Genomic DNA, 16,167 nt, shown 5'->3' on the forward strand with positions numbered 1-16,167 from the left:
CACCGAACGCAGCTAAAACCTGCGTTCGGTGTAAAACGAGAACTAGGTATCCTGCTCGCCTTTGAAAAAATGGAAACTCAGGTGCGCTGATTTGGAATGAGGCCCCATATGTCGTAAAGGGGCCAAGTTACCTCCCCTTTCTCTGCCTTGCCTGCCCAGAGAATTTGGCCCGACCATGCGAGCGCCACATGTGTGTGTGTGTGTGTGTGTGTGTGTGTGTGTGTGTGTGTGTGTGTGTGTGTGTGTGTGTGTGTGATTACACCCACTGTAACGCAAGTGTTGTACACTTCCTTGTTGTTTGGATAACGGTTCTTTGACGTCTCTGGTATTTCCAGAACGAGACTGTAGTTGGGGTTATCTCTGCCATGGTTGTGAGGGAAGCGGGCAGCGGGCAGCGGGCAGCGGGCAGCGGGCAGTTTGTGGTTCAGTCTACTTCAGATTGATTTGGAAGTGGAAGAACCAGAGACGTCGGAGAACCTGACGCGGTCGTTTGTGATTAATAATATCGTCTGGAGGAGCACACAGCTTTAGGCCGTGATAATGTATAATATATTATATAGTTATCTATGTATAATATGATATTATTTAGATATAGAGCTCAAGGACTCCCGCCGGAGCAACCGGATTGTTCTAGAATATTTACAGAACACTGCCAAAGGCTGTGTGAGCCTCACCATTGGCATACATCCACTGTAAACAGAGCACATGGTACCGTGGCAGCAAGCTGCTCAGGGCCACACCCCCACTCTCCTATTTGACCAGCCTCTCTCCTCCTCATTTGCATTAATGCTACAGACACCGAAACGGCGCGTTTGGGGAAAGCTAAATGTGCGACAGGCTCGTAGTGGCTGTAATTTTGCACCACAGCTGAATTTCAGGAACATCTTCAAATACTGTGTTAGGGGCCCACTAATATCGATATTAAAGCATCCATAAAGTAGCATGCCATGGGACCTTTAAGAAAGGTATGGTATTGAATGATGTTTGTAGAAAGAATTATAATAATCCCGGCATTTTTTTTATTTTAAACCAGCCGAAATTGTATGTAGCCTACTCGCCAACTGCTAATTTTTCCAGCCTAACGTTATTAAATGAAGTCCAATTGGGCGGGGAAAATCGTGGACAGTGTTGTGCCTGAACGCGTTCATTGAACGATAGTTCATGAACTCGTTTATATTTTGGGCGGACGTGATCTGAACGTAGGCCTACTGTATTACTGCCTAATGAACGTTACTGTGAACTCGTTCATTCATTCTGGTGTCTGTGAACGGCACGTTCACTCGGTTTAACTTCATTCAATAGGGGGGTTATTTGTGTATCAACACGGCGGATGCGCACGCAGAACGCAGTGTTGCTTGACCATTAAATATGTACACTTTATGTTGAAAGTATAGACCGTCGCAATTTCCATTGAAACGAATGCTGCAGTGATTAGCTCAGCTATGAGCTGAGCTAAGAGCCAGAGAGCTAACGTTATGTATTGTACATATTTATAATTCGAAATTCTTCCCAGCCTTTAGACCAGAGATACTCTAGGGCAGGGCTATTCAACCTCCTTAACAAGTGGGCCGAAAAGGAAAACCACTGGGGGTTCATGGGCCAAACAGAGTAAAACTACGTGAATGAATCGCTACAAATAATTCGTACTTAAAGTAGTGTTAACTTAATATATATAGTACTACTACATGGAATAAACTTGTCAGACGCATTCCTTCCTTCTTCACTTTTAATCGTATCATTATAAAAGATTTTGTTCTCACATATTTTGGACACGTATTTAGAATTAAACAATGTTGTTTGAATCATCACAAAACAGAACTACTGTACATATGAGACATTTTGAGCCAGTGAGTCAGTGAGAAAGATTGCACTGCCTTGTTTGCCTAGTTTGGCTCATCCTGAGACACTCATGCAACTACTCACAGGTCATGGAGCAAAGTGCCCTTGTTCTGATGGCATTCATATGAGAAAAGCAAGACTCACACGTATCAGTTGAGCCAAACATTGTCAGAATAAGTGATGCCAGTTCCTGATTGTGGGGTACTGATACTGACTAGTATCAACGGCTACACACAGAAACCTGATTTGCATGCAACTATGTTTCTCCTTTATTTTTATTTATTTTTGCATGCAACCTTGCGGGCCAGAAAAAAATTAAGTGGGGCCGCATTTGGCCCACGGGTCGCTAGTTGAATAGGCCTGATCTAGAGTCTATAACCGCGTTTTCTGATTACAGTGTAATGCATTTTTCATAATTCACCAGCTCTTGTTTTGAAGGCTGAAAAGACAATTTGACTGGAACTACTTAGCAGGTGTCAATGTATCAGGGATTAATAAACACCCTGCACAGGCCCGGTTCCAGAACAGAATGCCTTGGGGTGCATCTGAGATTACAGGGGGTGCACTAGTACTATACTAAAACCAGCTACCCAGCTTCAGTTCAGACTTCGCTTTTTTACACACAGGCTTTTCCTACCATAGACAAGCACTTCTGCGTAGTTCTACTGACATGTTGGGACAACAAACAATTACTGTGCTTAAAAGATGGTATCATATCTTGTCTTGTGATGTGGAGAACATTTCAGCTGCAATATTAGCTTATTGATATCTTGGATAGCTTTGAATATGAGATAGGTTTTTGAGGTGTAAAAAAGAACAGAATTCTACACAAAAAAAAAAACATGTGACTGCAATTCAAAAATAACGTTTATTTTTTATAAATTGTGGCAGGATATTTGACGTAACAAATAATTGTACATTGCCACTTAAAAATAAAACAGATTTTAGCTGAACAAGGAAAGAACACTTTCAGACTTTGAACTTTGAACAAAAAGTAATCAGTATAATACTCTTAAAGTTAACACGATTGTAAATAAATGCAATAAAAAGAACATAATACATTTAATACATGTATTGGATATCCAACGGATATAGAGTGGCGAAGTCACGCCCCTTCCGGTAGGGCTCATGGGACCTATGAGATCGAAAAATATGAATGGGTGTCAATGGAGAGAAAATAATTATTTTCTGGTCCCAGTCTTTATATGCCCTGGATTACACATATGTTGTTTGTGGATTTAAATGATAATTTTTCATGCAAAGAAAACTAAAAATGTTCGTGAAGAAGTTTGATAATTTTAGGTTTTACGTGAGGCCGCTTTGTGAACTACAGCTCTTCGCTGCTCTAGACGCATATGATATACGTCACCACACCCGCCCTTGGAACTCGGCACAGAGATGGCGATCTCACTGCCCCACTTCACCGCTTTTTCCAAGGGGAGGATAAAAGCATCGAAAGAGGTGAAAACCATTATAAATCGGGGCACGTGCAGAGTTTCAGTTATGCCGATGGGAAGATTGTCGGTCTTCTCCACGCCAGTCGCAGGGAGTGTGACGTCACATACGAGCCGTGTAGTCTTTCTCGTTGTGTTTTCTCTACAGCCTTTATCTGAACAATTGCACAATAAACGGTCGAACTTTTTGCATGAAAAATTATCCTTTAAATCCACAAACAACATATGTGTAATCCAGGGCATATAAAGACCGGGACCAGAAAATAATTATTTTCTCTCCATTGACACCCATTCATATTTTTCGATCTCATAGGTCCCATGAGCCCTACCGGAAGAGGCGTGACTTCGCCACTCTATATAACTGTTGCTGCCGAAGAAGTTCAACGTCACTACCGTGCGCACCATAGATATATATGGGTGCGTGCATTTTGCACACGATGCCAGCCGGCAGCCAATCACAGCAGTGCTGATATAGAGCGACAACATTGCGACCTCGAGTGTGATATTGCTTTATACAACAGTTATACTAGTAAAATGTACTGTTAATAATAATAATTGACAATAGATTTTGATTTGTTTGTTTATTTAATCATATAAACGAATGAAATTGCTTCCGGCAACAAAAATAGATCCCCACTGAGCGGACTGTTGCCAAGCAACATATAAACAAAACACCATACATAAATGCGGAGTGATTTTGTCAGTTTGGTGAACAGTCAGAGTGATGTTGGATGCTGATATCTCAACGGTATTTAATGGAAATTGTCACAGGTTTCATTACAATTTGTTTTGTGAGAAAAAATAATATATATATTATTTTTTTTCAATTGAGGGTGCAAACATTTTTTTTGGGGGTGCAATGCATGCTTATGCACCCCCGTAGAACCGGGCCTGACCCTGCAGCTAATCGAGTATTCCAAAAAATACAAGCGGCGTAGTGATCTACTATTTGATGACGCTGCGCTCAGTCAGCAGCAAGTACAACCGACAAGTCAGCGGGCAATCTGCCGGGTTAATGCCCTCCTCACAGCCAATCAGAATCAAGCATTCTTAAATGAAGTAGAATAACGAGAAAATATTGATCAAGTTACGAAGTCGAAGTAGTAAGCGTCAGAGAATGTCCAATTAACTTCCAATGTAAGAAAGAATATCTTAAAAAGTCTCTAGTCTCTAGTGCCGCGTTTCCACTGCAGGGTGCGGATCGGATCGCAAAGGTGCGGTAGGGAGGGGGCGGTATAGCCCAGCTCAGTTCCGAGGTTGCGTTTCCACTGCCGACAGTACCCTTTGTGGTAGGCCGGATGTCGATCGCCGCGGCAGCTACGTAAACATCGTAAACAACGTCCTCCTCCCCAAGAATGCAGACGAACGTCTCCACCTCCTTGTTCGCCCAAGCAAGCGTTTTACGCGACATGTTAATTGTAAAGAATAATACCTCGAGGCTACTGTTTGTTTGTTTTTATCCCCGCGTCACCCGGAAGTGATGATTCTGTCGACCAATCAACGGAGGGGGTGTGTAGCTAGAATTTCCCGGGACCCTTTCAGGCGTCTCGTCTCGTTTTCAGTACCCCAACGGAGGAGTCCTGAAAACGAGGCCAAAATGGGTACGGCTAAGTCCGGGTCACACTCACTTTTGGCGGTGGAAACGCGACCCGATCCGCACCTTTGCGATCCGATCCGTTCCGCACCCTGCAGTGGAAACGCGCCATAGGTGTATAATTGTGGCAGGAGATAAGTCCCAATGTATGCAGAGAATAATAAACAAAAAATAATAAAACTTAAAGATCCCATGGCATGCTACTTTATGGATGCTTTTATAAGTGTGTTGGTGGTAATAATTAGTAACATGTAGGGTACATACGATGTACCCTACATGTTACTCCCGTATACCACAATGCAATGCGGTCGTGTTTTTCCGGGGGAGAAGAAGAAGCTGAATAACCGCGAAAACAAAAACATTTAATGATGGAGTCTCCGGCTTTCGTATAGAAATATCAACAATTTATTTGGGATTTAACATAGAAAATTTAACATTCGAAATTAGTTTAAAAAAAACTTGAACAAGGAAATGTAACATTCAACATCAATACAACCTCCAGCTTTCCTCTTGAGTGCCCGGTTTGTTTACATGATGTGGGCGCATCTGTCTGCGTCAGACAAATACCCGGCGCATTTACTGACGCAAATGACGTTTAGAAATGTTCAGCGTAGTGTCCGAATTCTCGTTCCCTATTCCCTATATATTGCACTATATCATGTACACTATATAGGGAATAGGGAACGAGTGTATAGGGAACGATTTCGAACACAGCTACAGTAGCTGTGCACAATGCAATGCGGTCGTGTTTTCCCGGAGGAGAAGAAGAAGCTGAATAACCGCGAAAACGAATACATTTAATGATGGAGTCTCCGGCTTTCGTTTAGAAATGTAAACAATTTATTTGGGATTTAACATAGAATATTTAACATTCAAAATGAATTAAACAAGGAAATGTAACATTCAACATCAATACAACCTCCAGCTTTCGTCGTGAGTGACCGGTTTGTTTACATGATGTTGGCGCATCTGTCTGCGTCACACAAATACTAATGCCGCTTTTCCACCGCACATGTAGCTCGACTGTAGCTCGACACATGGACAGAACCCACATAACAACAATGGAGGACATCGATCACATTACTATTATTAGCTGGCATGTTGAAGAAGTTGGAGAAGTGGAACATGTTGGCTGCGGCGCTGCTATGGATGTTACCAGCATGGTTGCCATGTCGCTCTCGTGACTTCGTCACACTCTGGCCAATCAGTCGCCGGCCGTCTGCCGACGTCACCTTTTAGCATCGGCTCAGCTCGCTTGGAACCTAGAGCGAGTAGGTACTAGAAAAAGCAGCCACTTCAGGTACCAGATACCATGGTACCGCGGTGGAAACGCAAAAAATGCGAGCTGAGTCGAGTCGTGTCGAGTCGTGTCGAGCTGGTACCATGCAGTGGAAAAGCGGCATTATGCCGCTTTTCCACCGCACATGTAGCTCGACTCGACACGACTCGACACGACACGACTCGACACGGTAGCAGCACGGGTGCTTTTCCACCGCAAATAGTACCTCCTGGACGTGGGCGGGGTCGGCTGCGCGAAAGGGCCGTGACGTATTTGTGTACGCGACGCAAACAACACATACGCAACCCACACATGGACAGAACCCACATAACAACAATGGAGGACATCGATCGCATTACTATTATTAGCTGGCATGTTGAAGAAGTTGGAGAAGTGGAACATGTTGGCTGCGGCGCTGCTATGGATGTTACCAGCATGGTTGCCATGTCGCTCTCGTGACTTCGTCACACTCTCTGGCCAATCAGTCGCCGGCCGTCTGCCGACGTCACCTTTTAGCATCGGCTCAGCTCGCTTGGAACCTAGAGCGAGTAGGTACTAGAAAAAGCAGCCACTTCAGGTACCAGATACCATGGTACCGCGGTGGAAACGCAAAAAATGCGAGCTGAGTCGAGTCGTGTCGAGTCGTGTCGAGCTGGTACCATGCAGTGGAAAAGCGGCATTAGTGTCCGAATTCTCGTTCCCTATTCCCTATATACAGGGACGCAGGAAGTCATATGAAGTGGGGGGTGCTGACTGCTTAATTGTTGAGCGGGGGTGGGGGGGGTGCAAACGATTGTTGACAGGGGGGGGGGTATGCACAACGTAGCGCTGTATGTAATCGGATGACGAAAAAAAAAAAAAACGCCGCATTGCCTGAGCACCCCACTTCCTGCGTCCCTGCCTATATAGTGCACTATATCATGTACACTATATAGGGAATAGGGAACGAGTGTATAGGGAACGATTTCGAACACAGCTAGGGAATAGTGAGTGAGTGGATAGGGAACGATTTCGAACACAGCTAGTGTGTGTATTATTCACACATACACACGTGGCGCTCGCACGGTGGTAGCTCATCGTCTCATTGCTGATTGGCAGGCCAAATTCTCGGGGCGGGCAAAGCATGGACCCATTAAAGGGGCAAAGCAGAGAAATGTCCCCATATGGCAAGTCTGAGCTTTGTTTTTTCAAAAGCAGAGCAGGATACCTAGTGCTTGTTTTACACCTAACGCTATTTCTAGCTACTGGGTACCATAGGCAGGCTAGGGGAACTCAAATTAATTGTAGCAAACTCACAAAGTGAAAAGTTCATGCCATGGGACCTTTTGGAAGAACAATAGTTGAGCACTGCATGCACTCACCTAATAATATCACTATGAAACACTGTTTGGTACCTATTTAAGTGTTTTCTATGTTATACAATAATACATTATTTATAAGACATTTTTAATCAAAACAACACATTGTTTATATTTCAAATCTTTGTTAAACTGTATTTCTACACTGAGGGACAAACGAAAAAGGTAGAGGCGTTTGCATAAGTGCTTTAATTATTGAACAGGACCCTAGAAGCAGTAATTCCTTCATCCACATCAAGCCCAACAACAACGTTATATTGCTGCAGTTATAGGCTACTGCACAAATTTGCATCTTAGAACAATGATCACCAGCAATAACAATCTGTATACTTCAACTGTAAATACTAGAAAGGCTTACAGCATTTTCTGAAGCACTTACCATCAGATACCATTTTTTAATCCACTACGAAATTGATAGGGCATAGGTTATTAATAATAATAAAAAAAAAGGTATAAATAGCATTTCCGAATAGAAACAACTATTGTCTAAGTACAGCAACAGTTATCTCTGACGACTATTTTGATATAGAAGATTTATTTAAATAAATTGAGTTAGGGTGTCGATTCAATGTTTATCCAACCAGGTAGGGATAATTACAGTAGTGTTAGTCTTATGAATAATAATCATACAAAAATATACTTTATTTAGTAAAAAATAATTTAAATACTAATTGGCCTCCAAACATTTGAGTAAAACGCTGTTCAAACAACAATAATTTAGTTTGTTAGGAGTGACTGTAAGACACATATGGAATTAAATAATTCCTTATTGTCGAATATCAATAAATACAACTGAACGGCATTCAGTATTGGTCAAATTTAAATCTTCAAAGTATTTTGAAGTCAGTATTTAGAAATAATAATCACATTAAAGATCAGGTACACAGTGACATCTTGAAAAGTCAATAAATCATTGAGAAAAATAAATAGTTTGACAATGATAAAAAAGCAAAAGTAGTATCCTATTGGCACTGGACTATAATCTTTTCGTCAGATGCAATTACTATAGCATACAGTGTCAAAACAAATCATCAGAACAATCAAGAGTTAGCATTTCTGATATAAAATCCACCTTGTGACCTATTAAGCAATTGTTACAGTCAGCCAATGCATTCTGACATGCATTCTGTGGGGTCTTTTTCTCTGTATTGCTGAGGAAAAAAAAAACACAGGTTTTTCCTCAGGAATACCCTTTGATAGTTACCAAACAACTTCAACAGTCCAACCTCTTAACTGTACAAAGCCCTCTATTCAGTCCAGTCCATGGTATTACGGTTTTTGCATTATAAAAAAAACCTGCATGTAATAAGCATTAGTGTGAACAAATGACCTTGATACACTGTTCATTGAACTATGCAGCAAAAGCTCAAATACTGGAATATAATACTTCTCGATTTTAAATACCGTAAGAGGAATTTCAAGCTTTTGCAAAACTATAAAATACAGCCCAACTCCCCTCTATCAATACATTGACTCAATATTGATAATAATACATATCTGGTGGAAGGAAGTATTCGGGTGACCTAAACAATTGAGGTGTATACCATCTGAGGAGACAACATCGATCAACATTCACGGATAATTTCAAGTGTGTGCCAAAAAAACACAATATAAAATAGTAGAAAGACCGGATTGCCAAACCTTTCACATCCATGGACATGGATGATGTGCATATCTACATACACAGTACAATCGGTGCACAGGGTCATTATTGGAGGTCTCTGAAACAATGGACATGGCATGTTATCCTTTCACCAAAACACTTAATAGTAAAAATGAGTGACACCCCGTGAAAGGTGTAGGAGAATCGTGCGCGAGTGCAGCCGTCAATCAGAACAGAGGACGGGGGCAGGGCCCTTCATCTGGGGCCCTCCGGCGGTTCTGACTCAGGTCCTCCTTGGTCTTCTGGATTCGGGAGAAGATCTCTGCGAAGAGGACCTTGTACTCAGCTGGCGGGCCGTCCTCCGGAACGATAGCCTGCGCTGAGGGGGAGAGGTCTGGGGGAGGCTGGCCGGCACCGGGGCCCCCCACCTGTGGAGTCTGCATCGCCTTGTGGCTGAGCACCCCCGCCGAGCCCCCCTGCTGGCATCGCTGCAGGAGCTCCTCATACTTCACCTGGGAAACACATTATGGGATGATAAATGTGAATCAAATATATATCGAGCAGCTACCTAACTCATGGCTCCTGGTTATCGTTAGGTTGCTTTCAAGCAGTAACAGTAAACGGCATTGTCAAAGAATACACTCTGTTTGTCAGGGAGTGTTAAGGATATAAGGATCACAATAATGATAAAAAAAAAGGATCCACACTGTTTAGCTATAAAACCTCGGCAATGTTGCTTTGTCATTTTTGTTACGATTTATTTGAAATCATGTATAACAATTATTAATTCACTGATTCACTTTTTTGTCTTTTCTTCTTGCAGGTAAAATAGGAACTCCCCCAATTTCCATTGCATGAACGTTTAAGGCAGCAATTATACAATCCGAGACAACACCAGTTATGTGTTAAGGGGCCCACACAAAGCCCAGACTCAAACCAACGGCCAACTGCCTTTATCCGACCAATCCTTTGCCTCTCTTCTGACCCGTTCGGCAGAAAAGTTGCATTGAGAGACACCGCGCAGATTCCAGCCAACTAAATATTAGTTTGTAGGTGTACGAGATGCAATAAGTCTCCTTACCATCGGGTGGCAATACTCTCATGGCGCTAGTTTGCCCCCTCCCAAACACTGTGCTGATTCACAGGTTGTGTGCGAGCAGCACAAAACCAATCAGAATATCTATTTGCTCCATTCCTCAGACCGCCAACGCTCTCAGACTTTGCATTTTCGGACCAGACACCGTCCGTGCGGTTCCAAAAGCTTCCAACACTGAATGCAACGCTGACTACACCAAACAGATTTGTTATCGAACTTGTCCGAGGCTCCCCAAACATTACTGATGGCTAACAGTTGGTTCAGTGTGTACCACACTTAAAACAACACCAGTATGAGGGTAGACAACACAAGTATGAAGTAAGATTACACCGGTATGGGGTTAAACAACACCAGCATGAGGCTACCTGCAGAGCACTGTACTGAGCGTCCACCTCGTTCAGCAGAGACACGCCCCTCTGCTTCACAGCCTCCGCCCGCCGGATACACATCTGGTCGTGTCTGCGGCTAAGCTCCTCCGCCAGCGCTCCACTCAGGAAACTGTCGCTGCTGCACCTCTGACGCCCCAGTCTGGCTCGCTGCAACTCATTCTCCGGATCCTCCTCCTTCTCTCTCGCTTTCTCCTCCTCCGGCTGCCCCACCTCGTCATCCTTCCTCTCCTGGCCGGGCTTGTCCTCCACCAGGGAGAAGAAGACGGTGTCTGGCAGGAGGCGGGTACTGCAGCGAGACAAGACGACAAAAACGTGCTTGATCGGTCATCCGACCAATCGGTGGTGTTCTCGGCCTGAACCCTCTTTATAACCCTCCTTATAATATTATAATTTCAAATAGAAGTTTTGACAGAATTATTATTATCTCCACTTTTTTCATTTACTAGCATGAGGGGGTTTGGAATGCCTTAACAAAGATGCAAAAAATAAGCTGCAGAAATGAGTAAGGTTGGCCAAGTTACCTCAAACCCTAGTTACCAGGAATAAAGTAAAAGAAAAGGTTTGCTTGGGAAGTCGATTCGACGGTTGATTCTCCCGTTTACAACTACCAGCCCATCCTCGTGACACATACCCATCCCTGGAAGACCTCACCTGCTGGCGCGTTCCGACCTCCATAGCAGTCGCATCTCCTCCACCTCTGCCTCCAGCTCCACCTGCCTGGCCTGGCAGCCCTCCAGCTTGGCCAGCTGCTCCTCCAGCGCCCCCTTCTCCCCGGCTGTCACCTCCGTCTCCCGCTCGGCCGCCTGCCGCCGGCTCCGCTCCGCACTCATCTGGCTCTGCAGGGTCTGGATGGAGCGCTGCAGCGCAGCCCGCTCCACCGCGGGGTCCGCGTCCAACAGAGAGTCCCTCCGCCATGGCGGTGGAGCGGGGGAGGACCAGGGCCAGTCGGAGTGCCACTCACCGTAGCCACTGTTGGACCTGGATCTGCATGGATGTAAAAGGAGCCTGCATCAGACCGCAGTGATGGAGCTGCTTGGGATAAAACAACGTGGCTGCAATTCAAGTTTATTTCATGACATTGGTGGCATGTGATAAATTATATTGGTATTTTTGTAGAGTGGAAATACAATACAAATAAGGATATTATATTCATACTATTTCTATATAATTTTATCTTGATAAATTAAAACATGGGTGTTTGCTGCCTTTTTAATACCATATCACGAGAACCACCATGATAGACAGAATAACAAACATGCACAACTATTATAGATACATCAGTTTACAGATAAATAACAAATACATGTCAAGCTCAAGAAATGTGTCCTATGAAAACTGTGAAGATTAGAACATGAATAGAACCTAACCTTAAAGTTATGTAACAAAATGTAAAACAAGAATGTGTGTTGTACATTTTGAAATACGTATTTATTGTTGTTACGCAAGAGGATTATCCAAAGGCCTTGGGTAGGACTAAGTGGCTCTGTGTTAGCAGGGAGGGGATAAACAGTACTCTGTTTACATGGAAGAATCCAGTGCCCCACTATGAAACACACTCACAATCTGAAATAAACTTCCTGGTGTAATCGCTTCACATTGTTTAAACTTCCTTCTTGAGAACAGTTCCTTCTTACCCTGATAATTGCACTGATATCTGATCATAACACACACACACACACACGCACACACACACACACACACACACACACACACACACACACACACACACACACACACACACACACACACACACACACACACACACACACACACACACACACACACACACACACACACACACACATATATACAGAAACACACAACACATTAAGGCACACACCCACACACCTGTATCAAACTATTCAATTGTTATTTGTGTTACTATTTCTATGAAAGTTCTATATCATAATCAATTGCCAGAGTGCTTGCCACACACACACACAGCAAACATTCTTCCTCTACCACTTGCATTCAAATACTCTCACACATAATGTTACCATTCTCTCTCCCTCCCTCCCTCCCTCCCTCCCTCCCTCCCTCCCTCTCCCTCTCTCTCTCTCTCTCTCTCTCTCTCTCTCACCTGTTTAGTTGCACGTTGTACAACTCCTTCAGACAGGACACACTCTGGGCCCCTATGGTGCGTTTCGGGTCAGCCAACTGCCTCTTGGCGCGCTCCACTTGGACCGCCTGCAGCTCCTCCATCTGGGTGTGCAGTTCCTCCATGTGGCCCTGGAGCCCTTCTACCGTGTCAGTCAGACTGACGAGGAGACAACAGTAGTGGGGGGGTATGCATTTAGCGCTTCAGGATCCAAAAGCAAAACATTCTTGCAATGCGCAATGTGAGCAGAATGATGGATCAAATCTTCGAAAGCATAATTTATAGATAATATATCATTGATATAATTTTTTGGATTCATTGATGCAACACAAATGAATAAACCTGTGTATCAAAAGACAATACACATCAGTGTAAAAAAACACATTACTATAATTGAGGAGCTATAACAGTAGCTTCAACTCAAGGAACTAAAGGAACTTTCATAGTGCAGGTTTAAATAGTTACTATGAGGGAACCACAGGCCTGCACCATGCCAGGGTTTGATCCAGACCTGTTGATCCTGTGCTGGGCCAGGCGGTTGTCCGTCACCAGCCTCTGGTTGCTGTGCTCCAGGTCCCTGGCCACGAGGTCCAGCTGCTCGTACACCTTGGCATGCTGTTCGTTCGTCTGCCGCAGGAGCTCCACCTGCTTGCTCAGGTACTGTCCGAGGGGTAGAGTCCCATTTTAAGTCGATTACGAAGCGCTCCACATACATAAATCAGATGTTGATGCCAAATTCTCAGGCCCATAGGGGAGAAGAGAGGAGTAAATAATTTCAGTCATCAAGTTTGGCGGTCCTTTATAAGCAGGTTGCCAAGTGCTACACAGATAGGCCTATACAAATCGGATATCGGTACAAAATTGTTGAATAAATGTTACTGTAAACGCAACAAATGTTGTTTTTTAACCGCAAAAAATATGGAGTTGTTTGGTCTTCAATGCTGGGGCATTATGGATAGCGGTGTGTAGCATTTCAACCACTTTATGGCCTAGCCTACAAAGGCTCTTAAGAAGTACAGTAGTTCACCCTATAGCTCTGCTTGCTACTTAGTATTTGAACATCCAACCACAGTGAATCACATATGATCATATGATAGAGTCCTCTCTTGATGCACTGAGGGCAGGTTTGGACATAGGCAAAAGTATTGACATTTTTTAAGTTCATATTCAAAGTTAATAATACAAATGTGAAATTCAGGAACCTCAGAAGTTGAAGCTGAGGTATGGAGGAAAAAAGTTGGATATTGGTCAAAATAAAATACTCAATAAAAAGGGACTTTAGTGTATATCGGTAGAACTGGGGTAAAGCGTGATACTAAACAACGTCACCACAGTGATGAAAAATATGAAAAATGTAAGAAAGATGACCGTAAACATGTATTTCAAGTACAGTTCTTTAAGTCAAGTCCATCAAAATGGTGACTATTTGATAAACCAGTCCAGTCTAGAGTCTAAATATCAACAGAACTAAACTTAAACCAACGATTGGCAGCTATCTAGGTGTGTATCAGCAGGGATAGGGGACTTACTCTGACCTTTACAGTATATGCTAAGGCTGGATGCTAGATAGGGGTCAGACAGTTATAGATAATCCTATTAAACTCAATCTCCCCTGAAGCCACCGGCCCACTTTCTGCATATTAAGGCTATTATCTCTGACGAATGGCCTGTCTTGCAACCAAGAGATTAATAGTCCAAAATAGGCTGTAGCGACGGCACAATGAATGAAAATAAATTAAGGTTAATTATGAATGTTGCAGGTATTCTGCATGTTACTAATGGAAACTGGTTAGCATGCCCACACTTGGGTTTCAGCTCTATCCTCTTATGGTAAACCACAAACTAGAACATGGATTAATACGGTTGAGCAATGTGGATTTGCATAGCAGCACTACAGATTGCTTCATATTCAGGACTTTGCAAACAATGTAATTTACAGATGGTTGTTTGTTCGGCCACCCGAGACAAAAGGTTATGCAATCTTCTCTTGCGCCAAGTAATAACTGGCATGATTGGCGACAAACACAGAATGTTTTTCTGTCTTTGAATGTCTCTTTTTTTTACCCGTTTAACTTGTAACAAGGTAAAGAAAAATACATTGTTTGAAGTATTTTAAGTATCATTTTCTGTGATGGTAATGAAGCACTCGTAAAGGTGTCGCTACCATGAAAGAGAATGGGGGTCTAGCATGGATCTGTCAATGCAATACTCTTCATCCCATAAAATGGGTTAAAGTAGGTTTAAATAGCCTACATCAAATGCATACATAAATACGTTCAAATTGGAAGAACAAACTGCCAGGTGTCATTATAAAAATGAAGGTTATTAATATGAGTTGACCAGAGAAGTATACAGATCCTTTGAATGTTGATAAGGCATCACTCTAGGCTGCCAAAACAACAACAACAACAACAACAACAACAACAACAACAACAACAACAACAACAAGACAACAACACCAAGACAGTATTCAGGTCACCTCTATCTCCTGAAGCTGTTCGCCGTTGGTTGCATACATCTCATGCAGAGATTGTTCCAGCTCATGGTTCCTGTCCAGTAAGGTCTTGCCCAGTTGGGCTGCCAATTGGAGATCTATGAAAACACACGGAGACACGGAAGAATCATTCATTCATTTCATTCTCAGAAGAAAACCTGAGAACGATATCAATCAGCTGATCAATCTAAAACGATTGACAATAAAGCGCTATGATCCGATAATAAAATGACAACCGTCAAAACAATACCATGACCAACATGAAAAAGAACTGCCTAGGGGAAAAGGGGAGAGAGAAGATAACTCTCACGGGTTATCAGTGAGCTCTCATGAATACAAAGTGTGACTTTCACAAGAGCTATAGTTCATGTAATCGATTTTTCATGATTAAAAGTACTATTTTATTGTTAATCTTTTTATAATGCGTAATTATCTGTAATAAGTACTATACATTACAAATGAATTATTACTATTATTATTATTATTATTATTATTATTATTATTATTATTATTATTATTAATAACTGTCGATAAAAAGCGCAGGATGTTTAACATTAAAGACTTGCAACTTTAGAAAACATTTTAAAAGGAGCAGCGGGTAGGATACAATGTTGACATTTGTAGGCTATTGAATCAATTGCTACACCAATCAGATGGTGTATTGCTATAGCAGAAACCCGTTATTATGATAACAATTGGCTGTAGGGCGCGACCGCCAAAGGTTCTTTACCATGTTCGAGATCCTGCCTTCCATACCAAGGCTCTTCATCCTTCTCAAATTCTTCTTCTACTATCATATCTGTTAACATTTTCGGAGGGAACTTTCGAGGATGCCTCCGACCATAATAAAACCAGTGGCCATAAAAATATAGATGTGTAGGCTATGTATAGCATTTCCCAAAGGAAGTAGTAGCCTGCCTACTACTTCTCCAGGCATCTCCCGCAACGTGGCAGACAAACGCT

The 16,167-nt window shown here is 42.8% G+C and overlaps 1 protein-coding gene across 1 annotated transcript; it reads right to left on the reverse strand.

Annotated features, from left to right (window-relative positions):
* Positions 1-7,694: 7,694 nt before the first annotated feature.
* cdr2a (cerebellar degeneration-related protein 2a) lies at positions 7,695-16,162 on the reverse strand. The gene is made up of 7 exons (XM_060042466.1): positions 15,935-16,162; positions 15,190-15,302; positions 13,222-13,370; positions 12,693-12,869; positions 11,264-11,596; positions 10,589-10,898; positions 7,695-9,639 (listed from the first exon to the last, which is right to left on the reverse strand). The coding sequence occupies exons 1-7, from the start codon at positions 16,011-16,013 to the stop codon at positions 9,355-9,357; spliced, it is 1,446 nt and encodes a 481-aa protein (XP_059898449.1). The 5' UTR covers positions 16,014-16,162; the 3' UTR covers positions 7,695-9,354.
* Between the last annotated feature and the right edge of the window lie 5 nt (positions 16,163-16,167).

This window comes from Gadus macrocephalus, chromosome 2 (assembly GCF_031168955.1).
Source record: "Gadus macrocephalus chromosome 2, ASM3116895v1".
In the NCBI taxonomy this organism is placed as follows: domain Eukaryota; kingdom Metazoa; phylum Chordata; class Actinopteri; order Gadiformes; family Gadidae; genus Gadus; species Gadus macrocephalus.

Coding starts and splice junctions, on each gene's coding strand:
- cdr2a (XM_060042466.1), bottom strand. CDS start 16,013: ATGTTAACAGATATGATAGTAGAAGAAGAATTTGAGAAGGATGAAGAG. Junction 12,870..13,221: donor GCCCAGCACAGGATCAACAG/GTCTGGATCAAA, acceptor TCTCCTCGTCAG/TCTGACTGACACGGTAGAAG. Junction 11,597..12,692: donor TACAACGTGCAACTAAACAG/GTGAGAGAGAGA, acceptor ACATCCATGCAG/ATCCAGGTCCAACAGTGGCT.